The sequence below is a fragment of the Marmota monax genome, unplaced genomic scaffold, assembly GCF_021218885.2.
Source record: "Marmota monax isolate L192 unplaced genomic scaffold, Marmota_monax_Labrador192_F-V1.1 WCK01_AAM20220418_F8-fsc00122, whole genome shotgun sequence".
Classification (NCBI taxonomy): Eukaryota; Metazoa; Chordata; class Mammalia; order Rodentia; family Sciuridae; genus Marmota; species Marmota monax.
The window spans coordinates 1,962,042-1,989,663 of record NW_026695223.1 but is presented as its reverse complement, the minus strand read 5'-3'; the positions used below and the strand labels follow the sequence as shown (position 1 = coordinate 1,989,663).

The window sequence follows — 27,622 nt, the reverse complement described above, 5'->3', positions numbered from 1 at the left end:
CATCTAAACCATAACACCACGTGAATGCTGGAATTGGAATTGGACTATCTGCTTTCAAAGCCAGTCTCGATATGGTTTGACCTTTGGCATCTCTCTCTAAATCACAGTGTTTTCATCTGTTAAGTCAATAAATAAGTCAAAATTGCACTCCCCAGTCAGCAAACCTACAGCCTACCATTAACAGAAACCATCCTTCTTAGCATGTTACCCATTGTGTCCCAAACACTACAATCTCATGTGGTACTCTCCTGAAAGAAAGTCTGCAAAATAAGAATTTTAGGTAGAATATTTTCTTTACTTCATTTAGGTTCCCAGTGATATGAATTTCAGTTCCACTTATAGATTTAGCCCTTGGAAACCTTCCCAGCTAGTGTACTCCTTATACCAGCTCTGTGTAGTCATGAATGGGAGAGACTGGAAAGGGGTTAAATAAATGGCTTCCTGAAAGAGGTGGGCACTAAACTGACATGTGCAGGAGTTATCTAACTTAAAAAGGTGTGCAGGGGGTGGTTACGAGGAGAGCGAGAGCCTTCTAGACAGAAAGCACAGCAGCATACAAATTGTATTGAGGGAGCCGAGTAAGATATGTGGCCTGTGAGGCAGGCAAGAGCTAGACCATGCAGATTCCTGGGAGCCAGGTTGTACTCGGAGTGTTTTTTCATGAGGGAAGTTGGGAGGACATTGAACTGTTTATATTATATTATATTATATTATATTATATTATATTATATTATATTATATTATATTATATCTGACTGCTGTGTGGAGGGAATACCACACAGTCCTGGAGTAGTATTAGAGGCACAGAAACAATTAAAGAAATTTAAGAAGCTCTTCTAGCCATAGAGGCAAGAAATAGTTGGGAAACCACGTTCATACTGATTTGAGCCAGAGAGTGGGGGGCATCACAGTTGAAAAGGCAAGAAAGAAATAGATGGTATTTGTCTGTTGATTGATTTTAATTCTATTTTGTTAATAAGAGAGGTGACCTGAACCAAGAGTAATGTTGGTGGTAGACATTAGACTGAATTAAACAAATTGACAGAATATGGTTATTGATTGGATTTTGGACATGAGTTGGGAGTGGGGGTGGGGGACTGAATAAACCAGACCTCTACCTTGCAAAACTGATTAATGCCAGAAAAGGAGTTGATTTGGTAATAGAGAGGGGAGGTGATGAATTTAATTATAGAACTTTCGTATTTGAGATGGCCCTCAGTTGGAGATATTCAACAGCAATATATGAGTTTGAAGTTAGAAAGAAGAATGGACAGGAGGTAAGGTTTATGAGACATTGGCATATGTAGATAATAATAAAAGCTATGATGACAGATTGATGTGTAGAAAAGGAATAGAAGATGTCTGAGCACAAAGAAAATCACAAATTTTAAAAACAGTTAATAAAAAGAGAAGAGATTGTGCATGACTATAGTCCCAGCTACTTGGGAGGCTGAGGCAGGACAATCCCATGGATCCAAGAGTTTGATGTCAGCCTGCATAAAATATGAGAGCCTGTTTTTTTTTTTAAAAAAAAGACACTGTGAAAAAGAGTGATCTCAGTGTTATTGATGAATGCAAGGGGATTAAAAGAAAATATGGGAAAAGATTGGATTTGGAGGTTATGGAGAGAGGAAAAATAGTTCTTCTAAAGTCAGTTGCCTTCCCCATTTGGTGTCTGTCCAATATGGCAGCAATGGATGAGGGAAGTGTGAGAAAAATGATAGCATTGTGGGTGTCCTCAGTGCCCACCGTGGTGTACTACGGTATTGGCCAGAAGATGGCTCAATGATAGCTCAAATGAAGTAGTTGTTTTATTTAGGAAAATTGAAAGCACAGGATTTTGTTCTAAAGAATACAACATATATATAACTACCTTTTACTCCCTGTCCCTCAATTCGTCTCTTTACAGAATGGCTAGTTGGATAAGAGATAACTTTCATTGTATGTATGATTTTTCTGATCCTAGTTTTGTTTTATTTTTATTAGTTGTGTTGCTCCTCTTCTCTGTATCTAGACCCTTCATAAGATCTTGGATCTCTTCCCCCATCTTCTTATCAAGGACTTGATATTCTTTCCTTTCCTGTGTTTTCAACCACCCCACCTCCCACCAGGTCTAGACTATTTCTGTCAGCAAAAGCATGCTCTAATAGTTTCCATCTTAAAAAACAAACAAACAAGAGTGTGCCTTAACTACCGCCTGTGACTTTACTGCTGCTCTGATTCTCCGTTTGCTGTTCACTGCCAAGCTTCCAGAAAGTATCATCCATAAAAATTATTTTTAGTATGTCATCTTCTAGTCATTTTAACCTGTTCTGATCTCATTTCTTCTCTATGTACTTGCTGAAATTGCTTTTCTCAATGTTGCCAATGATCTCCCTGATGCCAAACTCATTACTTTTCTGTTCTTATTCAGTCTCTAAAAAAGTATTCAGAATATCAATATTTGGTTCTTCTTGAAATGCTCTCCTCTCTTGACTTCCCACATTGCTCTTTCCTAATTTTCCTCTTCATTGGATCGGCCTTCCTAAAGTCTTTCTTTGGTCACTCCCCTGACCTCGACAAATCTTTCTGGGATTCATCTATGTTCTTATCTTTGTCTGCTCTTATTAGGAGAGTTAACAACAACGGACTTTACATTTCCAGTCTACATTTTCTGGAGTTCATTTGACATGTCCATTGAATGTATCACAGTCATCTCAGATATAATGCATCAAACTTGTATTCACCATAAAACCATTTTTCCCTTTTTTTTTTTTTTTGCAACTCAGAAAATGAGCTTCTAATTGGGAAAACTAGAGTAGGTTCTCACTGATTCCTGCTCTCCTGCACTCTCTGCCTCTAGTTCTTTGCTAGTCTTATTGATTTTATTCACAAAACATATTTTAAATCCATCCATTTATCTCCCTTTCTGTTGACAATAGCTTAGACTAAGGTGCCATGATTTCTTATCTTTGACCACTCCATGGTTGTTTTTATTTCTCCCTCCAATCTACCTGTGATTTGATGGAGTGATCTTTTAAAATGAAATCTAGATAATGTCATTTTCCAGATTAAAACTCTCCAGTGGTTTCCATTGCACTTAGAAAAAAATCTAAATGCTTTGTCTTGGACTGAGAAACTTGTAAGTCTGGCCCCTGCCTGTTTCTCCAGATCTACACAGTTGTCCCAGGAATTTTATTTCAGTTTCCAAGGCGCATCCCAAGATATCCCTTACCTGTAGATCCTTGCATAATTTATTGTTATATTGTAAATCTCTTTAAACGACTAGCTACTTCTTATAGTTAGGTTTCTTCTCAATTATCATCCTCTCAGAGCTTGTCTTAGTCAGTTCAGGCTGTGTAACAAAATACCCTGGACTGGGTTGCTTATAAACAACAGAATTCTTTTAAGAATTCTAGAGGATGGGAAGTCCAAGATCTGGATGCCAGCATGGTCCAATTCTGATGAGGGCCATCTTCCAAGTTGCAGACTGCTGCCTTCTTCTTGCATCCTCTTTCAGAGAAAAGAAAGCAAAAGATCCCAGGGGGTGCTTTTCATAAGGTAGTAATGCCATTCACGAGGCCTCTACCCTCAAGAACGAGTTACCTAACAAAAGGTCTTACCTCCCAATACCACTCAACAGATGAACTTACTCCATTGCAGAGCTCTTCCTTGATACCACGTGTAAGTAGGTAGCACTGTGTTCTTTGTCAAAGTTCCTTGTTCTCCCCATTAGGTCATTTTATATGTCATAATTATTTATGTTTATGACTGTTTGTTGCCTGACAATGTTTCTCCCCTTTAGTGTAAGCCTTGGGAGATCAATCATGGAGCTTATCACAGACTAATTGTTCCAGGACACGGAGTATGTGATCAATGTGTATCTGTGGCCTCAATGCTTTTATAAGGGGGTGCATTTCTTCCAAAGTGTGTAAGAACTTTTAGTCTAAGAGGACATTTATAAGATGAAACCATGACTATGACTCATTTGTGATTCTTAAGAGATTTTCATTAGAGTACTCAATGGAAATGAAAGAACATTCACTTTAGCATTAGTTGATCTGGGTTCAGTTCAACTCTGCTTCTTTTCTAATAGGTGGTCAGTTTTGAGTGTGGGGATTGTGAGTCACCGTGTCCTAGCAGTGTATAGTGCCTGGCGTGCAGCTGTTTTCTAATGAATATTTGTTGGATTGCTTTCTCCAAGTTGAATCTTTTTGGAACTCAGTTTTCTTAGTCATAAGCCATATGGATTGGGTTGTGATTTCTAAGATCCTTTCAAGCATTCTATGAATAATATTTTGAATTGCATTGGCTGTTTGAAAATAACTATGCAATTGTGTTATATGTCTCAGCTAACAACACTGGGTATTTTTTATTTTTTTTATTTCTTTTGGTACTGGGGATTGAACCCAGGGGGCTTTACACCTGAGCTACATCCCCAGCTTTCCTCAAACTCATGATCCTCCTGCCTTAGCCTCCTGACTTGCTAAGATTACAGGTTTGTGCCACCTTGCCCAGCTGCAGATAAGTCTTGAAATAATACATCATTGATATTTTAACACCTATAAGTAATAGCTTTTTCCCTTACTTACTTATACTTACTTGAAGTATATGAATAATTCAGAAATTATTGATGAGTGATGAAAAGGTATTATTGTGTTAGAAGCTTTGCTGTTCTGTCTTAACAACTGTTCATCAACATTCACATTTGGAAGCAAATCTAATATCAGTTAAACAATTTAAGAGATATGAATAATGGTCAAAAGAACATAGAAAAAATCTAATTTTAGTCCAACAAATTAAGAGGTATGAATAATTGTCAAAAGAAAATTGTGTGAAGAATTGAGGTGCTTGGGAAATAAAGATTTTCCTTATCTCACTGATGAAGGCAACTGATGATTCTTCCTCCCCCAAATGATAACCACATGACTTAATTGTCAAAGAAGTAAGATTGAGAATTCAGTTCAGCTCAACGTACATTTATTGGATGTACTTTATTCAAACTATGTTAAAGAAGCAATAGGATCAATTTATATTAGGAGGAAGAAGAACTCTGAATAACAACTGCTTGACATCTCAAATCATAGAGTTTCTTCTGCAGTAAAGGTAATGGATAAGTTACTTTCTCTGTGCTTTCATGTCCTCAGTCTCCCACTTATTTTCTTGGAAGGATAATACTCAGGATGTTTAATGACTGGTAGAATCATATGCATTAGTTTTTTTTTTTAAAGAGAGAGAGAGAGAGAGAGAGAGAGAGAGATTGATTTAATATTTATCTTTTAGTTTTTGGTGGGCACAACAACTTTATTTTATTTTTATGTGGTGCTGAGGATCAAACCCAGCACCCCACGCATGCCAGTTGAGTGCGCTACTGCTTGAGCCACATCCCCAGCCCCTACATTAGTTTTTAAATAAAAATTTAAGGTGTTTTCTCCCATTCCTTAAATGAACTAAACTACATGGTATAAGAACTCTTTTTGCCAAATTGGTGCAACCAATCTGGAAAGCAGTATGGGGATTTCTTAGAAAACTTGGAATGGAACCACAATTTGACCCAGCTATCCCACTCCTTGGTTTATACCCAAAGGACTTAAAAACAGCATACTGTAGTGACACAGCCACATCAATATTTATAGCAGAACTGTAATTCACAATAGCTAAATTATGGAACCAACCTAGATATCCTTCAATAAATGAATGCATAAAGAAACTGTGGTTCATGTACACAATGGACTATTACTCAGCATTAAAAGAGAATAAAATCATGGCATTTGCAGGTAAATGGATGGAGTTGGAGAATATCATGCTAAGTGAAGTAAGCCAATCCCCCAAAACCAAAGGCCAAATGTTTTTTCTGATAAGTGGATGCTGATCAATAATGAGGATGGGGGTGGGGAGGGAGCATGGGAGGAATGAAGGAACTTTGGGTAGGGCAAAGGGGAGGGAGGGGAAAGGAGGGGATATGGAGATAGCACAGGTGGTAGAATGAGATGGACATCATTACCCTAGGTCCATGTATGAGGACACAAACAGTGTGATTCTACTTTGTGTAAACTAGAGAAATGAAAAATGGTGCTCCATTTGTGTACTATGAACTAACATGCATTCTGCAGTCATGTATAACAAATCAGAAATAAATAAATAAATTATTTTTTAAAAAAATAACCATTTGCCAAATGATAGATGTTGTAGTGCAAATGATTAAGTCATCTAATTTCTAAATTACTGTTGATCTGTGGAAATTGTAGGTTTAATCTCTTGAGTGGAGCTGTTACTAGCTCAAGGGTCCCATGAGTCAGCCATGATTTCTCATAGGTTAATTGCACCCAATTCTTCCAACATTTCCCTTCTTAAATTGATAGTCACTAGGTGATTTATAATCTCAGTAAGTGCGGAATTTCTCTTAACATCAATCATATTGTTCAATCTCCCTCAGTTTCTGCTAAAATAACAGCAGTTGTATTAAATTTTTTCAATCCTTTTTGATTAGTGTCTGACATTTTTATGTTTTCAATATTTCCACTCCTGACTGTCATTGAAGTCATTGATTGGTGTGTCATGCTGAAGTAGCTTGAACCTAATCTTTCAGAGTTGAGGAGGCATAGAGATGCCATGGAAGGAGCGTAGACTCTACTGCCAGTCTGTTGGAGTTCTAGTCCTTGCTTTGACTCTTAAATTCTTTGTGACCTCTCTGTGCTTTGACTTCTTCATCTGTAAAGTGAGGAGGATAATTCTGACCAAAGTCGAGCCCTCTGATGAGTTGCCCTACAATAATGTGATTGGGAATAACTACTGCAGTTGGCAGTTGACTTCAGTCCTCCCCATCCTATTCTTCAGTAGGCACTGGACTAGAATTCTATCACTCAGTAGTAACCTTACCTGCAAAGTAGGAGGTGGAGGATCCAGGACCTTCATCTTCCACCAACAGAATTATTCCTCTGAATTGTTGGAATGAATATTGGTAACTGGGCACGTTTCTGGAGTTGTTGCCACCATCTTGAAAGCTACACCCAGATATGGTACCCCAAATCGCCCATGTGGATATTTAACCTTCCATGGACAATCCATACTGGGTGGACCCAGCCCAGTCTTCTGAGGTTTTTGAGGGAATTTGTGGCATTGCCCAGGCAGCAGGATTTGTTTTCACAAAATAACTCATTTGGAACAGGATCTTGGAGACACAATATGTCAGAAATTTACATCCTAATTGTTCAATTAAGAAGATGTAAAAATGGTCTTCAATATTGAGAGGGTGCATTAGGGGTTGCTATGGTGGTAGGGGAGGAGCTAGCAAAATGGTAGAGGTGCTAAATCACAGCTAATCTGGAAACATTTTAGTACTTTAACAACTCCTAGAGGTTGATTGGTACACTTCTAAGGAACAACACTTCTATTTATTAAAATTCTCATGAAGACTAAAAGGATTATTACATACAAAATATTTTTAAAAGTTCATGGAACATAGTACTCAGTAAGTGTTAGCTATTATGATTAGCTGCTTTCTGAGAGAAATATTGAATTGTATCTTTGTTTTAATAAATGGGAGCAGAGTGAAAAACAAGATAAAAATTATACTAATTTGTAGGATCAGTATGTTGCTTCACAGTTTACAGTTAAAGACCATTATACCTCCAGAGCCTTTATTCAGTTTTATTTTAAATTGATTTTACATTGTTAAGAGAATAGAGGTGGTGATTTTTTATTAATAAAAGTAGTACTTGTTGGAGGTATTCTCATCATTCTGAATTTCATGCCTTGATAAAGCTTTTTTCTTCCCTCAACCCCGATCTCGTATTTTTGTCCATCTGCACTCAGTGTGTGCTTGGCATACAGTAGGCACTTAGTAAATATTTTTTGAATTAAGGAATATATTTAAGGGTCCTTTAAAGGGGAAATATGGACCATGGCTAGATTCTGCCATAGACATGTTATTATCAGGTAAAGTGTGTTTTATCTGAAAAGGGCAAGAGAAAAAAACTTATCAAGTATGTCAGGCATATTGGTTCCAGAGGGATGAGTTGTATTAAGCTACTGAGTTCACCTGCATTGCTAGTTGGATGACCATGCTCTCTCTTGTAACATCCTAAGAGTAATGGAGATGGGGCTGCTTGACTCTGTCCCCAGGGGATCACCTACCTGGGGGGAGGAAGAGGACCTCCTGTGTTTCCTACAGTCCAAGACAAGAACAGACCTTGAAAACTAACCTCAACTAGTGTAGAGGATGGGTTAAACACACCATCAGCAAACACCACCAATATGCCCACATCTCTTATCGACAGCAGTTTTCTTCTAGATTCTCAAATCAATGCCCCAAATCAGGGGATCTATTGCTTTCTGATAACTTGATTTCTTTAAGTTCCTTCTAGGTAGAATGTTGAGGAGAGGGCCCTGTGGAAGTAGAACTGGCCTCCAGCATTGAGGGTTGTGGCAGGGGTGGCTGGAGACAGCAGGAGGGCAGCCATTTGTCATGTTCAGTTATCCATGTGTCAGCTTTTCTCCTTCACCTTTTCACTTCTATTTGGGTATTTCCTATACCTGTCTGAGTTATCTCCCAGTCCAGTTTCCTGTTCACAAATCTGCACCATGTTTTCCTACTAAGGTGGAGTGACAGCAATCTGGCTTGGCTGCTTGCCACCGGGAAGACAGGGAGACAGGGCAGGATAAACTCTGTCTCCCATTGTGAAAGATCACTGGCATAGAGAAGTAGCTTCATTTTTTTTTTTTTTGGAGTGGATTCATATTCATTGCTAAACAAGTTGTATCTACACATTTGATTTTGTGCTTCTAGGGGCTTATGTTATGGTTTCTATAATCCTGTAGTCTCTAAACATTAAAAAAATGAATATTGAGGTTTGCAAATTAACACATATTCATTTAACTTTGTTTCCCCCACAGAATTTTGTGCGTCATCACTGGGTGCACAGGCGTCGGCAGGAGGGGAAATGTAAGCAGTGTGGTAAGGTAAGAGGCCCAGCCACCCACAGCCATCACAGGAGGCTCCTCAGGCTTTTGCAAGCACCCATGTCGACAAGTCCTGTCCCTAAATCCAATGTTCAGTGCATCAGTTTCCTGAAAGGTCCTATTTTTCCAGGTCCACTGTTCTGAAGAGCTGTTTCAGTTGCTGTACAGCTCACTGCAAGAGGTAGTGGTCTTAATAAAAGGAATTAGGTGGATGCATCCTTGCAGAGAATTCCTCTGATTGTTGATTTTTTGTTATGTTTTGTTTTTGGTATCAGGGATTGAACCCATGGGCATTCTACCATGGAGCTAAATTCTCAGCCCCTTTTATTTTTTATTTTGAGACAGAGTTTTGCTGAGTTACCCAGATTGCCCTTGAACTTGTGATCCTCCTTCCTCAACCTCCTGCAGTTATAGGCATGCATCACTATGACTGACTGATGGATGATTTTGGAAAGCAAGTTTTCCTATTTTGTTAAAACTTCCCTACAAGGCAAACTGGCTATCATACTTATTTGGTCAGTAACAGCAAACTAATGGAATGTTGAGCAATGCTACTTTTGCCCATGTCCAAGAGTGAGCATCTGTACTGTGATACAAGGTGCTGAGCAGAGCCATGCATGACAGCATGGTCAGAAGCTAGAAATACATAGCTCTTCTTATCAGTTTCTGGGAAGAGATGCCCCTGTTGGTGGTGGTTGTGTATGTCTCTTCCCTCTTTCACTCTGGCTGGTTACAGGCTCCTCTGATGCAGTGCCACTTGGAAAAGAGAGGTGGAACAGGGTGGGGGCATATGATTGTGTGCTGTTAAACTCACATTCCAAATATTATTGATCTAGCACAAAAGTTTGAAGTGGCTTTTCAACCACTTAATCTGTAAATGGAAATAGAACTGTTAGCTTTTCTCCAAATGTTATCGACCTGAACTGATTTGAGTATGAATTTTTTCCAGTGTAAAAAGTTCTTCTTTAGGAGATTTCAGGAACCTCTGGGAAGATTAAACAGAGGTCAGTCATAGAATAAAGAATGTTTTAAATGACATCAGTAATAAACTGATATTGGTAATGGGACATTGGTAATGGGAAGTTTGAGTTTGGCAAGAGTTCAAGATAATTTGAGAGAATGTATTGTTTATCAGTTAATTATTACTTAATTAATTCATTTATGTGACTCCTTCCAGTCAAACATTGCCTGGAGTAGGATTGTGGATGGTGAAGGAAACTTGGAAATAGTTTATTGATTTTGCTGTTGTGTCTCATACCTGGGAAGAAAATATGATGTAGCAATTGGTAACCAAGTTCTCAGGGCATGGACCTCCTTTATACTAGTAGTATATCCTCAGGTTCCACCCAGTGGCTCTAAGTTGGTTGCCTTTTAGCCTGTAAAGAGTTTGGCAAAATAGTCTGAAAGCAGATTGAGTTAAAGAAAAAAGTGAGGAGGAAGGGGAAGTGGAAAGATTTTGATGGTCATTTTACATGACTGGGAAGTAGGAGGTCAGTCTTCTAGTCTCCTTTGGGTGAATCTACCTCTTCCTACATGGTGCTACCTTGGGGCTTTTGAATTTTCTCTTACTTTGTGAATTGTAAACTATAACTCTGTGTGTGTGTGTGAGAGAGAGAGAGAGAGAGAGAGAGAGAGAGAGAGAGAGAGAGAGAGAAGGTGTAGAGAAAAGAGAGTCAGGCACAACCAATTTTGGAGTCAGACATGTGATTGTAGGAACAATCTGGATGAGTAAGTTTTTCCTCTTTGGAAAAGAATCTTTCACTGGGCAGTCTTATACCTGACACCACTTCAACACTTCAAACTATAATGGAATTGGAGGAATTTTATTTAAAAAATCAATGAACATAATATATTTGAGGATAAGCATTGCCTGGTGTCAGATCGCACTCCCGTTTGTGTGGCCTCAGCTTATGTAGGCATGGTCGGTGGATTGGAAGCCTGGACTCCCCGAATGCTGCATGGCTAAGACCATCCCCTCTCCTGTGCACGTTCTCTGGCAATCCTCCCAGAGTACCTGTAGCTTCTTCGCACACAGTTATCGGGGGGATGGTCCAGCTCTTCATGCAATGTTCCTATAATGTTTACCCCTTACAGTCCAGCTGCTCACGAGTTCTTAGATTCAAGCAATGATAGGATGGGATGGTCTTAGACCTATCATATCCTCGCTGGATGATAACTCTCCTTTGCATCCTAGATCCTGCCCTGGACTGGGGGAAAGCTAACAGTTCTATTTCCATTTGCAGATTAAGTGATTGAAAAGCCATTTCAAACTTTGGTGCTGGGTGTCATTTTTATCAGTAGAGTTGTACATCCTTACATACCCACAGGCTTCCAAATCTCACCCAAGTCTCACCCCAATTATTCCACAATGTCTTTCTTTGGGTGGGTTTAAAAAATAGCCATTTCACTTAGCAAATCTTTTCTCCCACTGGTGTTTTTGAAGCTTTGGTGGGTTTTTAGGGTGTATTAATAATATGGTTTCGATTTCTACTTCTTGATTGAATAATAAATATTTGGAGTGATTTTCTCTTGAGCTCTGAATGTATTTTTGCCTGACTGTGTGTGTGTGTGTGTGTGTGTGTGTGGCATTTAATGTGATCACATGAGAGAGCTCATGATTCAGCTGCTTGGTTCCTTTAACATTAACTGAACATCTCAGGCTGCCAAGTTTAAGGCCATTCCCTGGTTTGACATTGTCATCATTCATAGCCCTGTCTTATGAAAGAGCCAGAGTTAAGTCAGAAAAAGAATGAAACACTCACACTTAAATTATGTAGCTTGATGAGAGTTTAATAAAAAGAGTATTTATAATGTGTGTGCAGATTAGAGGGGAACCACCTAGGATAGTGACGAACACTGAGGTTAGAAACGGAGGGGCCATGGTCAAGCCTAGTCTGAAGAGGCAGGAGATGGCCAGGGTTCTTCTATGGCCTTTAGTCACAAGACTCAGACAGCTTGAAGGGAATAAATGTACCTTTGATATCTATCTACCAAACCCAGTATAAACCAGAGCTCAAGGGACTTTGTTGAGGCAAACCATAAAAGCAACATTTTAAAAAAATACAGTAGAATGCGTTTTGACATATTATGCATACATGGAGTCTGACTTACAATTCTGTGGTTGTACATGATGTGGAGTTACATTGGTCTTGTATTCATATATGAATGTAGGAAAGTTATGTCCTATTTTTTGTACTGTCTTTCCTATTCCTGTCCTCCCTCCCTTCCCTTCATTCCCCTAATTCAATGAACTTCTGTTCTCCCACCTACCCCCACTTATTGTGTGTTAGCATTCACATATCAGAAGGAACATTTGTAAAAGCCAACTTTTAACAATGGGACATAGTGTATCAAAAACAGAGATGGGACTGGAGAGTTGGATGAGATCTATCTAGAACATATCATTTAACGCAGATCTGCATTCAATCAAGGTTCAAAGCCAGAATGCATACTTATTCTGCAAACCTGTTTGTGACTTTTTCTCACCAAATCTACACATTACATTCATTCAGTTAGAATTCCCTCACCACTGAGTTGTCCGTAGTACTTAAAAGTATCAAGATGCAAAGGAACAATATAGTAATGATTATAGCTCATTTGACCATTCATTCAAAGAACCAAGCATCCAAGCCCAGCAGTGTGGTAATGTGGAAATGTTTGTAAATTATAACCTGAAACCTTCTTTTATTTCATTTGGAAACATACATAAGCATTATAAAATAAATAATTTTTATACTATTTGATAACCATGACTCAGAAATTTTTATTATCAAATATTAAGAGCAGGCTCTCAGTGCAATAACCCCTATTTCAACTTTGGTATACATTTGAATACTTCTTAGTTCCCTAACCAAACAAGACACATCCTTATGATTTATTATGTTATAAATCATATGTTATTTAATATTTAATTAATTTAAATAAATTAAGTTGCATGCACCATATGTAATGGGAAGATATCAAAAGTACTCTTTAATTTTCATGGATATTATTAATTTAAAATGAACTTAAGGTGTGGGATGTAAAATGTACACAGCTCAACAAAGAATACCTAATAGCTTTTTTTGTAATGGAAAAATTTTAAAAATGACTAAGCCATTATTATAGGGATGGCGAAAGGGATTACAGAGTCTAAAAATAATAAAAATACTGACTGGGGCTTTCTAGGATATTTTGTGTATCAACTTGAAAACTCCCCTCTAGTGATTTGAAAATGCCTGCATCCTAGGAGTCAGCTCTTGAGAGGTTAGGGACCAGGACTCTAAGTGCTAGTGCGAGGATCCACAGCTGGTTGGGCAAGCTTGGTTATTTGCCTGTCTACGTGTGTCCAGCTGTAACAGAGACATCCTCTGTCATTAGCCTCAGGAGGACCATGGAGGAGGACTGGAGTGGGCAATAGAACAAGGGCATGGAATCCAAGCCTCTCCATGGAGTTCCTGGCAAAATGACTGCTGGAAGCTTGGTTTTTCTTTCTGTCCTTGACTGAATGTCAGTAAATGGGACAAGGGCAACCACGATTCCATCCTTTGACTATTTTAGGTTCTTTGCAGAAGTGATAGCATGTATCGTTTCTCCTTTCATGTCTGACTGACTCCACTTAGCTTAATGTCCTCAAGTTCATCCAGGGAGGGGCCGTGGGGAGGTATTAGTAAAGAGAATCAAGTTTTGATTATACAAGAGGAATAAGTCTTAGAGATCTATTATGTAGTATAGTGTCTATAGTTGAAAATACTGTACTTTACATGTATAAGGCTTCTAGGAGGGTAGCTTTTATGTTGAGTGTTCTTATCACTGGGAGAAAAAGATGGGTGGGAGGAAAGAAATTTGGAGGTGTTGGATATGTTTTTGGCATAGATTGTAGAGCTGATTTCACAGGTATATGCTTATCTTCAAACTCATCACCTTGCATACATTAAATATGTATTTATACCTCCATAAAGTGGCTTAAAAAGGTAGGTTCCTCAGAGACAAATGGCCTCCCATTTTTCTCCCTGGCTTCCTCAGTGGAGTCAATTTGGCCTTTATATACTTCCCCTCCTTTTTTCAGAATCTGACCCTGGACAATTAATCTGAAATTTTGATTCCTAGTCTTTTGTTATGAGACTGAGCCAGTGATTACCTCCCTTTCAAACTGCCTTTCTTGAATCACTTCATGAAGAAAAGCTACTTCTCACTCTGCCCTGGTTTAAAAAGCATGGGTGTGTCAGACACTTGAATATTGATTTCAGAAATAAACCTCCTTCAATTAAAAATACAGCACAATGAAATATGATTTTAAAAGAGAAAGAATTATTTGTATATTTTTAAAATTGATGACCATTACAGTAATAAACAAAACTAGGGCTTGGTTTTCCTAGGTAGGCAGAGAAATGCGTGCTGAGTTGTTAGCTGAGAAGCAGAAGTCAAGGTTCTTTTGACTAATAAATGGAGTTTTTACTCTTTATAGATTAGAATTAGTCCAAAATACACTCACAGTTAATTAAACAAGGCAAGTAAGTCTAGAAGTACATTGAAGTTGGTCAACACATGTTGCTCAGGAAAGATCTTTTGAGTGCTTTGGTGAGGATGTAATATAGAGATATAATAATTTTGGCTTGGGATATAGCTCAGTTGGTATAGTGCTTGCCTTGCATGCATAAGGCCCTGGGTTCAATCCCCAGCACCACACACAAAAAAAAAAAAAAAGAGAGAGAGAGAGAGATAATAATTCTTAATCATTTTTAGTGTCAGCTGATTAAAAGCAATTGTGGTAAAACAGCATTTTCTTTTGATATCTACCAGTCAAGTGTTGCTGTTGGAGGAACCATTCTGGGTTCATCTCACTCTCAACTAGTACTTCTGATTTAGGTGACCTGCTTGATTGCAGGGGTACAGGACCTTAGCCTTGTGCAGTCTGATTCCTTAGTCTTAAGTGCTTCACATTCTGTTTATTATTAAAATTATTCAGAGAGTTACAAAGGATGTCCCAGTGGATCATCAGGGTACCAAATATATTCTTCCAGCTTCCATTGTCAAGTAACAGCTGTGTCTCTACCTAATGATCCAGGTCAGTTTCTTCTGTTGGTACGATGACTCATTCCTGTATCTGTTAGTCTCTTGACATAAAAATTCCAAATTAACTGGGCTCAGTGGTAGTTTAAACTTTGAGAGATTCCTGTTGTGCCCGGTGGTGAAAGTGCTCTCCCTTTGGTACTCAGATCCTCAGAGCCCAGAGTTGTAGGGATGAGAATCAAAAATTCCCCAAGTAGGTCAGTGGAAACTGTGGTAGACAGGGCCACTCTACTTCCATTCCTTGGTTTCTTTAACAGTATGTTTTGCCATGGACACAAACCACCATAAAATTCCCATGGACTTGGGAGTGCATTGGGTTTGGAGGATGGTGCTATATTAATTGGGATTATCTAGGACCTTGTATGAGCAGCATACAGGTATTCTTTCAAAGCTCCAACCTGAGTTATATGTGCCTTCCAAAGACTGTATCAGGCCTGCTTCTGGGTGGTGTGGCTCATCTCATGGATTCATGTCTACTGATGCACTCTTGTTGTCATAAAGTGTTTCCTGTGGTCTTATACAATGTTTTGCAGAATCCTGTATCAGTGAGTCAAACCCCAATGTGTATGTTTGTTGACTCTAGTGAGTTTTTGCCTCTTCTGGAGTGGAAGGGGTTCAGTGTCATCCATTTTCCATCAGTTGTTTCCTTTAAGGGATGTGTCATAACGGCCTTAGTGCTCTGCTTTGGTGGCTTTTGTTGGCAGGTGAGTCATTAAGCAGTGGCAATGTCTAACTCAGTTTTGGTGAATGGTAGTCCTTGCTGTTGAACACAAACATGGCATCCTGAACTACCACAACGGGTACTTCACTTAGGACCCCATGGTGCTATCTGTGGGATGGCTCATAACAGAGAGTGGTACCTGGGTTATATCTTAGTTTTTATTTCTTACAAGGTGAGTACTCTCTGTTGGGCATCAACATACAAGATTTTTTTTTTTTACTCTTTGTACTTAACTTCATATATCATATACTCATCTCTTCCACAGACCTCTCCTTTCCTTCCTGGTCCCTGACCATCTAGCAAGCCATTCACCATGGTCTATAGGTCATTATATATTTGTACACCAGGGCATTTATCTTTTTACACAGTTGCTTCATCTGAACTTACGCTCACTGGAAAATTTCTTCTCACTTATCTCTCTAGGGACCACTGCTGAGTAGGCTTCAGTGCAACAGGAGTCCATTTTTGGCTTGGACTTACATAGTTGATCCATCCATGCATGACCCAATCTCAGCTTTTTTCTCCTCTTTCAGATGACCCTTAATTGAGGTGTGAATTGAGTGAGAGACCTGGTACTGTATAGTAATGGATGACATGGAATTCTGAGCTGCCTACTCATGCATCCTGGTGCTGCTCATACAAGGTCCCAGATAATCCCAATTAACATAGCAATGGATGGAGCTGGGCAAACCCAACCTTATGATCTTACAGAATGCAGCTCATGACACCTGGTGATTCGCCTGGTATTCCTCCACCAGAGCATAGTAACAGGCCAGGAAATGATTTTGAAAGGTATTTCATTTTCTCCTACAGATGGCATAAATTTGTTTCAGAATCCTAGTGTCTGTATTGTGATTGTCTTGTTGCTGCTTGTCATAAATACCACAGGGACCTTTTCTCCTCTCCTGTTCCTCTAAGAGCATGGAGAGATAGCAGTTCTTTCATTGCAGAAAGAATCTGTTGCAGAACTCTTTCCTGCTCTGGGCTCTACTCTAAGCTGGCAGCATTTAATGTCATGCACTAAATGGATGAAGACAGTATTCTTACATGTGGAATGTGCTACATCTAGGACCCAAAGAGGCCTACAAAGTGTTGTGCTTAATTCTTATTTTGTCAAAATTGTGAAATGCAATAATTTACTTTATGGATCGGGGAGGTTTTTCTAGCATGCTCCTGTGAACCCCAGGAGCTTCACTAACAAGTGAGATCTCTGATTATACATAGGGCCTATGTCCCTACCTTCTCTCTCACCAAGACTTTCAGTATACCTGCCATTTTTTGGCTAATCCGCTTTGACATGATGTCATTGATAAGGTGGACCAAGTGATGATCTGCAGCATGTTCATATTGTTCAGGTCCCTTTGCATTACATCCAGAAGAGCTCAAAGCCTTGGAATGAGCCTGAAAAAGTACACCAGTAACCCTGCACGTGAATGTAAAATGTTTTGTATTTTCCTTTCAGAGAGGATGGAAAGTAATTCACTTTCCAGTCAGTCTCCACATGTCATGTACTTGAAGCTGAAACAGTCCAAAGTTAGCACAGTAACTGCAATCAGAGTACACTGGGTTGAATTTGTGCTAGCCTAACATCATTCTCCTATTTGGCTTTATAGTATCTCAACTGGTAACTTAAATGGGGATATGTAATTGTATACCACCTCTGCCTCCTTTAATTTTTAAAAGGTGGCACTTAAACAGATCATTTTAAGGAAACAAACAAAAGACCATTATCACAGCTTTCAAAATTACCAATTTGAAATCATCTCATACCTATTGCATTTGTGAGTTTCACATTGGTTGTTTTTTAGATACGCTTTGGAGAGTGGTTTGAGTATTATTTGGATCTCCTCACTATGCTAGTTCTTTCACAATTTCCAAGTGTGTACATTCCAATTATGTAATTGAGGACCAGGGAAATTAACCCTGATGGATTTATAGAATTAGTAGACTCTATAAACAGCCCTAGTCCAGGACTTGATTTTTTTTTTTAATGCTCTAGAGTATCATGATGCTGCCTTATACCCAGGGTAGACAAGTCATCTTGGAATCTTGTCCCATAGTTTTTAAGACACTTGAACATTTCTTTTTCCTCACTATCAAACCACCCAAGTGAATGGTTGTAGATTCTTTAAGTTAATGACTGGCCAGATTTACCATGGACACTTGTTGTGATGTTGCTAGAGTCTTCTTCTAGGGACTTGTCCCCTCCTTCAGTCAATGGGTTCTATCTTTGATGAATGACAGAAACATAAGAAAAAATTGTTTATTGGAGCATCTACCCTTATATCTCTTGATCACTTTTTCCTGATTTCTTTTGATTGTATTGATTGAAAAATATTCTTTTATCTGAAAATTCATTGAGAAGGTTTGCATATAAGGTGTCCCTCAAAAGCTCATATGTGAGATAATGTAGGAATGTTCAGAGGTGAAATGATTAGACTCTGAGAGCCACTGGATGGATTAATAAATGAATTAATGGGTGGTACTTATGGGCAGGTAGAAAGTGGCTGGAGTAAGTGGGTCATTGAGCGCATGTCTTTGGGTTTATCTTTAGTGTCTGATGTGCAGAGCTCTTTCTCTGTTCCCTGGTGTCATGTCCTAAGCTGGCTGTCATGCCCTGAGCTGATTTTCTCTGTCACATCCTTCTACCATGATGTTCTGCCTCACCTTGGGCCCAGAGCTGTGGAGTTGGCTGATGATGGACTGAACCTCTGAAACCATGAGCAAAAGTAAACTTTTCTTTCTCTAAGTTGTTCATATCAGTCTTTTGGTCACAGCAATGCAAAGCTGACAAAAACATCCATCTTGCTTCTAGGGATGCCATGCTCTATTTTCCAGTTCCATAGCTTTCTATAGGTCAGGCTCCCTTGGTGTCAACATCAATCTTACTGTAGAGGTGCCATCCTTGCTTTGATGACTAAGTGCTGCCACATGGTCCCTAATGTGTCTGGAATTCTATAATCCCAACTGCTATGAGTCTGCAAGGCATTTACTACAATCTGGGCTAACCTGCAGAGGAGAACTGCCCTGAGCTTCTCAACAGTGATGTTGCCCTTCTCACCAGCACATTTATTACTGATTTGTGAAGTAGAGCGTCCTTTGGTCCTCATGCAGATCATAGTCAACTGATGGGTACTTCGCTGTACCTAGCAAAGCAACTCCAATATATTGCCTCTGTAAGATTTCCAGTGTTTCTCTATCACAACAGTTCTGGCATTTCTACTTAACATGGACCATTTCTTTGTTTTTAAAAGCCATCTTAATGTTAGTGTTAGCATCCTAGTGTCAGCATCATCTTCTGAGTTTCTTGGTCAACTCTTCTGTTATCCAATTATGTATTTTATTTGTATTAGCTTTTTATCACTCTGAAAAATACTGAGAAAAATGTCTTAGAGGAGTAAAGGTTTATTTTGGCTCAGGGCTCAGGGGTTTCCATCTATGGACAGCTGGCTCCAAGGCAGAAACACCATGGTAGAAGTGTGTGGTAGAGCACAGCTGCTCAATTCATGGTGGCCAGGAAGTACATAGAAGGAGGAATGGACCAGGGACAAGGTATAGCCCTAGAGGGTATTCCCTCAAGTACTCACTTCTTCAATTAGGTCCCACCTGCCGCAGCCTTTACCACCTCCCAATAATGCCATAAAATTATTAATCCCTGTTGAGGTCAGAGCTTTCGTGATTCAATCACTTCCCCAGAGTTCTACCTCTGAACATTGCTGCATCAAGGACCCAGCCACTGCCTTTGAGGAACATTCTAGATCCAAAACATAACAATAGGACACACACACACACACGTATATATATATATATATATATATATATATATATGTGTGTGTGTGTGTGCGTATATATATATATATATATATATATGTGTGTGTGTGTGTGTGCGTGTATATATATATATATATATATATATATAACTTTATATACAATATATATGTGTGTGTGTGTGTGTATATATATATATATATATATATCTTACATGTAACTTACAAAACTTGTAAAAACCTATAAAATTTATAAAATATCTAACTTATCTTTAACATATGAGTGTTCCTACATTGGGAAACTCTCCTTCATCAGCTGTAAGTCCTGCCTTCTTTATCCTACACCCTCAGGATCCAGGCTCCCAGACACTCTCCCACTCCCACTGGTACATATCGATTAGTTCCTGAAGCTAGGTCCTCTGAGACTTAGTTCTTTTCCTCTCTTAACAGCCTTTACATCTTCCCTGACTGAGTCCATGAGTGTGAAAAGACTATTAGGTCATTAGCAATATTACCAGGAAGAACAGATGTAGTAAAGCACCAAAGTAAAGTCAAAACTATTTCTAGACAGCAGATTTTTCATTCTCTGAGGTACATGTACCTGACAATATTCCCTTGACATAGATTCACAAAGCAGCTAGGACATAATCTGAATAATTTCACCAAGTTTTGTAAGTCTCTTTCTTAGTTGTCTGGGAGCTGTATAGCAAAACAGTCCAAGTTTATACACAAAAACGTAGAATTACTTCTACCAGCAGAAGAACATTTTATTTAATCAACTAGTTAGATTACAGCCAGTTATTTCCTGAAATGTCATATAGCCAGCAAGGTATATATTGTATTATTTGTTTAAAGAAAACTTAAACAATTTTAATTGGTCTTTTTTTTTCCCAAACACCAACCTTCTCGGTGAATATTGTCAGCATAAAATGATAATTTTAATTTTTAAGGTTATTAATTATGGGTCAGAGATATCAATTAATTATCATGGATGAACATATTGTCATAATTGCAGGTAGTTTGTTGCAGCATTAGGAAAATGTTTTCTTACAAGAAACCTACCTGTTATTATAGGACAAAGGTAAGCCCAATCGTTAGATGTAGTTTGTGCCTTCTTGAATATAATACTATTCACAAAAGATATTTTTGTTCTAAATTCAGAATGGCCATAAAAACATAACACATAGCTATCTGTAGTTTTCTTGTAAATTAAAATGTCAATCAGTATCCATAGTTATGGGGGTCTGCCTGAGTTCCAAGGCCCTGGGTTAAGCCCTCCACCTTGACAAAGTCATTGACTCACGGAAGACACAGTCCTGGAAGCCATGCCTTAGACTCTTCACATAGTCTGACACATTTGTAGTAACAGTGTTAACACTCAGGGAGAATCCTGTGTCCTAATTCTTTGATAAATCTTCCCTAGAAGACTCAATTTATAATCTGTAGCTTGTAGAAGGGGCCTTGAAACAAATGAATGGAAAAAGGAAGAAGTATCTGAGGATGGTATGGCTGAGCTGCTCTGATTAATATATTGTAATTCCAAACCATATGAGGATGGAGGAACTCAGGGTGTTCTGTTGAGGAATAATAAAAAGCCAATGCAACATATTATGAACAATAAGGGCGATGCAAATTTTAAGAGCCTTTAATTAATACCATAAAGTGTATTGTAATTAAACCCAATAGACAAGAACTTAAGACTTTTCAAGAATGATTCTAATAAAGTAACTATAAATTCACATAATTTTAAGCAACTTTAGAAGTTATAGACACTCCTTCCTATTGGTTTAATTGATAAAAATATTGTTTATTATAATTTTAACTTAGATGGATACATGTATTTACATTTTGAAAATGTTAAAAACAAATTTTAAAAATTTGAGCTTAAAACCAATACTATCAGAATAGGAAATTTAGGAAGTTCAGATAAATGAGATTTTCTATGAATGAATAAAATCCCAGTTTTATAAAAACTAGAATGTTATACTAACATTTTTACACTGTGACCAAACTAAGGAAAAGGCATATTGTCACCCTCGCCTAGTTTCTAAGGAGTCACCATGTCGGGCAAAGGTGCTAGTATCAGTGAACTAGTATCACTACACTGAGGTTTTTTGAGAGGAAAAGTTCAATGATCTGTGTGTATTGGGAAGGTGGTTGGTTCCTGGTGGCTTTGCTTACAGATTGAAACATGAACTGTAGATAAGACAAAACTAGCCCATAAGTGAGTGGATAATCAGTTAACACAAATGCCTTTTTTTTCTTTATCGATTAGAAGAGTTTTCAGTTAGGCTGGTGACCTAGGTAACCCAAAGGTCTTGGTTACTTACTAGCTTCAGCTGGTTGGAGGTAGTTACAATGCAGTTTGAGGTTTTCTAGCAAAGTTCTGCTTAAAAAGGAAAAACCTCCTTTTACATCAGTGAGTACCAATTCACTAGTTATAGTAAAATCTATTGGTAGACATATTCCCATGATATACAGTTCAAAGAGTGATATAGCTGTTTATTTTAAAACTTCAATTTTATTTTGCTAAAAATTATGAACTTTGCTTTTCTACTTATGATAAACATTTTAAAGATGAAACATGAAATTTATAAAAGAGTATATATTTAGTTCAAAAATCATAGGACATATTTGAGCAAAAATGCTTGAAGTCATCTTTTTAAGATAAATATTACAGGAGGTAAATTGATTTAAAAAAATCTTATTTTCTATTTCACTTGGGTCTGTCCTCAATAACAGTTATGGGTTTTGCACACACTGGTGGATGTGGACAGGCTTATTTTATTGCTGCTTAGTTTTGGAAGCAAGTGAAGTATCAACTTGTGCAGGGTAAGATCAAATCACACAGGGAGGGAATCCGCCTAAGGTCAAGAGATCCCCCCACTTCAAACTGCAGTTCAATACAGAAACGAGAAAATAATTTCAGCTTATTTCAGGTAAAGTTCTTTTTTCCGGTTTCAGCCAAGGCTGTAAAACTGAGTGCCATTTGGTATGTGCCCTAGATGGCAGAAGAAAGAGACGCCACAGAGCTTTAGCTGCTCAGAATAAGTCTTGTAAAAGCTTTATTCCAAAGGCTCAGTGTGATTGAAAAAACCCAAAGAACCAGGAGAGTGACTTTGTCCCTCGGTATTCTTGATATTTTTAATTCTGAAGTCAGTTGAATCCAAAGCATCTGGGCTCATGTCCCTATTTGCCTCTTTGATAGTGCGGAACAAAATAGCCCTTAAAAATCAGAGTCATTTTAAATGCAGTCAGGCATCTGTCAGTACCATAATAGCAGATTTGGGCCAGCATTTTAACACGGGTGATTAGGAATCTGGTTCTTTTTGCCTGGCCAAAATCTCCCATGGCAGGTGGTCAGTGGGAACTTGGTCCATGACGGCTCTCAGGCGATTCTATTTATGTGTCTGTGTTAGATAATAACCCCAAAGCCATGGTCACTGTGACTCTGCCAGACTAGAATCCAAAACAAAGCACAAAGATGATGACCACCAGGCTCATTTCCAAGGAACCCCCCCACAATTCTGCATAAGCATCAGACTAGTTGTGATTGGCCTTGTCATTTGTTTCTGGAATCAGCCTGTCTGTGTCACAGTGGATTGCATCTGTTTTCTCCCTGAAGCTGGAAGAGAAGGCCAGTATTCACTGGAGGGCAGCAGCCGAATACACTCACCCTAAACTAAGTCACATCCTGCACTCAGAAGGCTTTCTCAGCAAGGTGGTAGAAGAGGTTCCTGCTGTTAGAACTTAGTGATGAAATTACTCTTTCACATATATAAACACACACAACGATTGAAGCCATTATAAGAACTCCCAGTTACATTTTTTTCATTTGATGCTTATAACCCACCTGGAGGTGTAGGAGAGGTTCAATTCATTATTTCCATTTTTTAGGTAAAGGAAGATGTTAGAAGAGTTAAGTGATTTACTTAAGATCACTGTTATGGTTTGGATGTGAGGTGTCCCCCAAAAGCTGACATGCAAGAAGATTCAGAGGAGAAATGATTGGGATATGAGAGCCTTGACTCAGTCAGTGAATTAATCCCTTGACAGGATTCACTGAGTGGTAACTGAAGGCCAGTAGGATGTGGGTGGAAGAGGTGGGTCACTGAAAGTGTGCCTTTAGGGTATATATTTTGCTTCTGGAGAGTGGAGTCTCTCTCTCTCTGCTTCCTAATCATCATGTGAACTGCTTCCCTCCACCATATTCTTCCTCCCTAATGTTCAGCCTCATCTTGAGCCCTGAGGAATGGAGCAGGCTGTCTAGGGACCTCGGAAACCGTGAGTCCTTGAATAAACTTTTCCTCCTCTCAGATTGTTCTGGTCAGGTCTTTTAGTCACAGCAGTGAAAAAAAAAAACTGACTAAGACAATCACCCAGCCAATAAGAAGATCCAAGAACTGGTCTCAGCTTTGTCATCTCTCCTCACATTCTATCTCATGTACAAGTTGATGAAAAGGTGCCTGGGTAAAAGCATTTAAGACTCAGTACATTTTGAATCACAACACTCAGCTGTGGCTGTCATGTTACGCATTTTACTGTATTGATTTTAGCCATTCAGCATTCCCAATATTGCAGACTTAAAAGTAAAATTTAGAGTCCTACGATGTTTGCATTGCTTATAGGGCTGGTTTTTTTCCTGGAGAAGGGTCTAATGAGGATGCCCATTTTCAGGTATCTCAGGTCAGGTGTTTAAAGGCTGGATGGCATGAAGTTTGGGATTGGATCATGATGTCGTAGCAGCAGCTTTCTGGTTCAGTTAATAAGAAAATGTGTACATCTTGCCTATGACGTTTGAAGAGCTGTGCCGAGTTGCTAAGAATAAGGATTTTATTTGAAGACCTTACATCTCCACATCATATAACCAGCTTCTTGGGGCAACTATTTGTTAGTGGCAAAGGGAGGTACAGGTAGCCCTTAGTTTAGGAGGAGAGACCATATGCATTGAGGTGATTTGGAAAATGTTTTTTAGATTTTGTAGTAGACATAAAATCTAGATACTACTGTATATGAAATGGCATAGGCTTTCCTGCTGGTGGGCTGTGGATGAGAAAACAGCATGGGACAACAAACGGAAATAGAAAAGAATAAATCAAGTTGTGGAATATAATTAGACCTGTCTCACTATAGACAGAGCTTTATAACAGAAAGGAGTGGGTTATAGATGTTGATTGGGAATAATAAAATTGATTGGGAATATTATGGATGGTTCCAAAATGCTCATAAGAGGAGTTTATTTTCTTGATCTATAGAGAAAGAAGTGTCATATTTTGCATTTTGAGCTGGTGGCAGTGAAGAATAAAGGGGGAAGCAGACTGTCTCTGGAGAGAGAAGTTAGAAAATGAAGTGACCAGGTAACGCAGCTGGATGCCTGGCTGGACGTGGGGTCCGCAGGGAGACAGTTCAGTGTGCTCAGGTTACACTCGGCCCCAACACACTTGCTCATAGCTACTGTTTCCTTCCTTCACACAGCATCAAATTGTTGCTCTAGTTTAAAGTTTTATCCATCTTTCTGCTTTCTCAAAAATGACTTCAGGGATGTTGAGGAATTTTTCAAGTATCCGCAACGTGAAGTCATTTTTTGTCTTCTTTGGTACCATCTTGTTTTATATTGAATAGTTTGGCATCAGCTTGGAAAAGCCCTGCACATCTAATCCTCTGGCCCATTAGACTTTGTGTCCCCTCTGCAAGTTATTCCTGTCGGGCGTTTGCAACTCTCAAGTGCTGGGGACTGGGATGGTTGCCTGCTGGTCCAGAACTTGTGTGTGTCACAGAAGAAGTCCTCTTCTGGGGAAAAGGTGCTGTCATTGACAGAAAGAGGCAGTAAGACGCATTACCTGGGTGGAGGAGCATGTGTCAGAGGTCCCCAAGAGCACTCCAGGTTCAGTGGTTCATTGGTGGGACTCAGCATGTAGTAGTGCTCACATTTGTGACTTATTACAGCCCAAGGTCATAAGGCAATGTCAGCAAAGAGACAGGTGCGAGGGTGGGGGAGAAGGGGGGAGTTTGGAAAAAGCCAGGCACAAGCTTCCCAGGGATTTTGCCCAGTGGAGTCCTCAGGAGGTATTGAATTCCTCTAGCCGTGAGCTGCGAACCCCAGGTGAAACATCTACCAGTCTCGTTACAGACTCGGTGCCCAGGGTTTTAATGAGACCTGTTCACATAAACACGCTCTGCATAGCACAGACCAAAATTCCAGACTCCCAGCAGGAAAGTGGGTGTTCAGCTGACCCCTTAGCACAACAGTTTAGGCCCAGCATGCCACTCTAAACTATTCTAGGAATTGGGGAAACCCTTCTGATATCCAGGTTTCCCAACCTTGCAAACAGCCCTTCTAAGGTTAGGAGTCTCAGGATTACTGTATTGACTCTTTTCTACACAAAGAGTGACGATATGATCACTTCAGTTGTTGAGAAGGGGATGTCGATGGAAAAACTTGTTTAAATCCAAGAGAGTTGATATTAAAAAGTCATGTTTATGAAAGTGCTATTTGCAGGTGGGGCAAAAGTGAAGGATGAGAAGTGGAATCTTAAGGTAAAGGTGACTGAACCCATCCTGGGCTAGTGTCCACATGCAGGAGACTGGGGAGGTAGAAGGAGACTTAGGATGGTGTCTCAGGGAACCAAGAGAAGAGAAAGGGTTATAAAGGAGGGAATGCTCAAGGGTGTGTCAAGTGAACAGGCAGAATTATAGGTACTGCCAGATGCCCTTGAGGCATCATTCTATGGCCTGTAAGTTGACTTTAACTTAAAAGTATCCATACACATGAAGCAGGACTTATTTGGCCAGTGTCTGGAATAACTTTCCAGTCCATCACATCTTTCTCTTTTCCTCTGACCACCTTACTGAAGCCCTATTTAGTTTTTTGTTACTGCTCTTTGTTTGGGTTTAGATTTCACAGGCAGTGAGAAAATGACTGTACAGTGGGGGAAAAAATTTCTTTGAACATTACTGCCAACTTCTCTTTGGTAATTATTTAAAGACAGCAGCAACTAAAACCACCTCTCTGGTTCCTGATGGAAGAGTCATTCTGTTTGTTCATTTAAGAAGGTTGTTTCTTCTATTCCATCAATCTCATCAGTGCTTGTTGATGAGGAATAAAAACTAAAAGCTGCTTGTCTTATGAGCAGACATCCCAAGAGGATGATGAAAGTGTTTGAATTTCCTACTCTACCCTTGGACTTCCCCCAGACCCTGACTTCTGGGTACTGTCTCTCTGATATTTCACTTCTGTTTTTCTGAGTTCTCGGACACAAAAGGCATATAAAGTCTCTGAGATGCTTGACCATTATGACATTGGATCAGGGAACCAGTAGTGACTTTTCCTTTTCTTGTGACGAAATTAGATCAGAAATATTTTTCAAGCTCTTTTTTTGTGTGTGGCTGATTTGGAGAAGTTAGTGGTGTAGGAAATGCCAGGGCCTCCTCCTTCTCACACTCTGGGTGGTTCAGAAATAGAAACTCTTTGCATGGCAGAAGGTGGAGAGCACAGTGATGATGGTGACACTTGTCGTCCTGGTTACTATAGTAATGGTGACAGTTCTGGCCTTATTTACTTCATTGAACTTCAGGAGGGCAGATGTGTGCTGTGATTTTAGGTGGTTTTAAATTCTGTGTCTTTTGTCCTAATATCCCAGGGCTTCCAGCAAAAGTTCTCCTTCCACAGTAAAGAGATCGTGGCCATCAGCTGTTCCTGGTGCAAGCAGGCGGTAAGTTTGGGATGAGATACAGCAACGTGGGCTCACGCGACCAAAATACACTGTCGGTGCCTGAGTTCCTGTCCACCAGGGGAACAGGAGCCTGACAGAACATACTACTTTTCCAGATAGAATCCTTGAAGGAAGAAAGACAGCAAAACTATAGAACAACTGTACAGATGAGCTGAGAGAAACTACAGAAATTCATTTACCCCTTTCTTTTGTACATGTTGAGAAGCCTAGGACCAAAGACTGGGGGGGTCTTCCCATGGTTCCAGTCCTGGGGCTGGAACAGAGGGCTTCTCACTCCTGGACCACATTTCTTTCCTTTCCATTAGATTCTGAGAACTCCTCCTGGTAGGCAGGTTCAGCATTGGGAACAGAGCAGTGGTCAACAGGAGAGACCCTCTAATGCAGATGTCCAGGCATGTTCCTCCAATTTT

The 27,622-nt window shown here is 39.3% G+C and overlaps 1 protein-coding gene across 13 annotated transcripts in view; it reads left to right on the top strand.

Annotated features, from left to right (window-relative positions):
- Positions 1-27,622, top strand: part of Dgki (diacylglycerol kinase iota) — a 428,822-nt gene that overhangs the window by 187,113 nt on the left and 214,087 nt on the right. For 12 of the 13 annotated variants that reach the window (XM_058575763.1, XM_058575762.1, XM_046434202.1 and 9 more), the window contains exons 6-7: positions 8,875-8,940; positions 27,120-27,191. In XM_058575763.1, coding sequence (XP_058431746.1) covers positions 8,875-8,940; positions 27,120-27,191 — 138 coding nt within the window. The remainder of the gene's footprint in view (positions 1-8,874; positions 8,941-27,119; positions 27,192-27,622) is intronic. The other variant, XM_058575765.1, reaches the window with a different exon arrangement.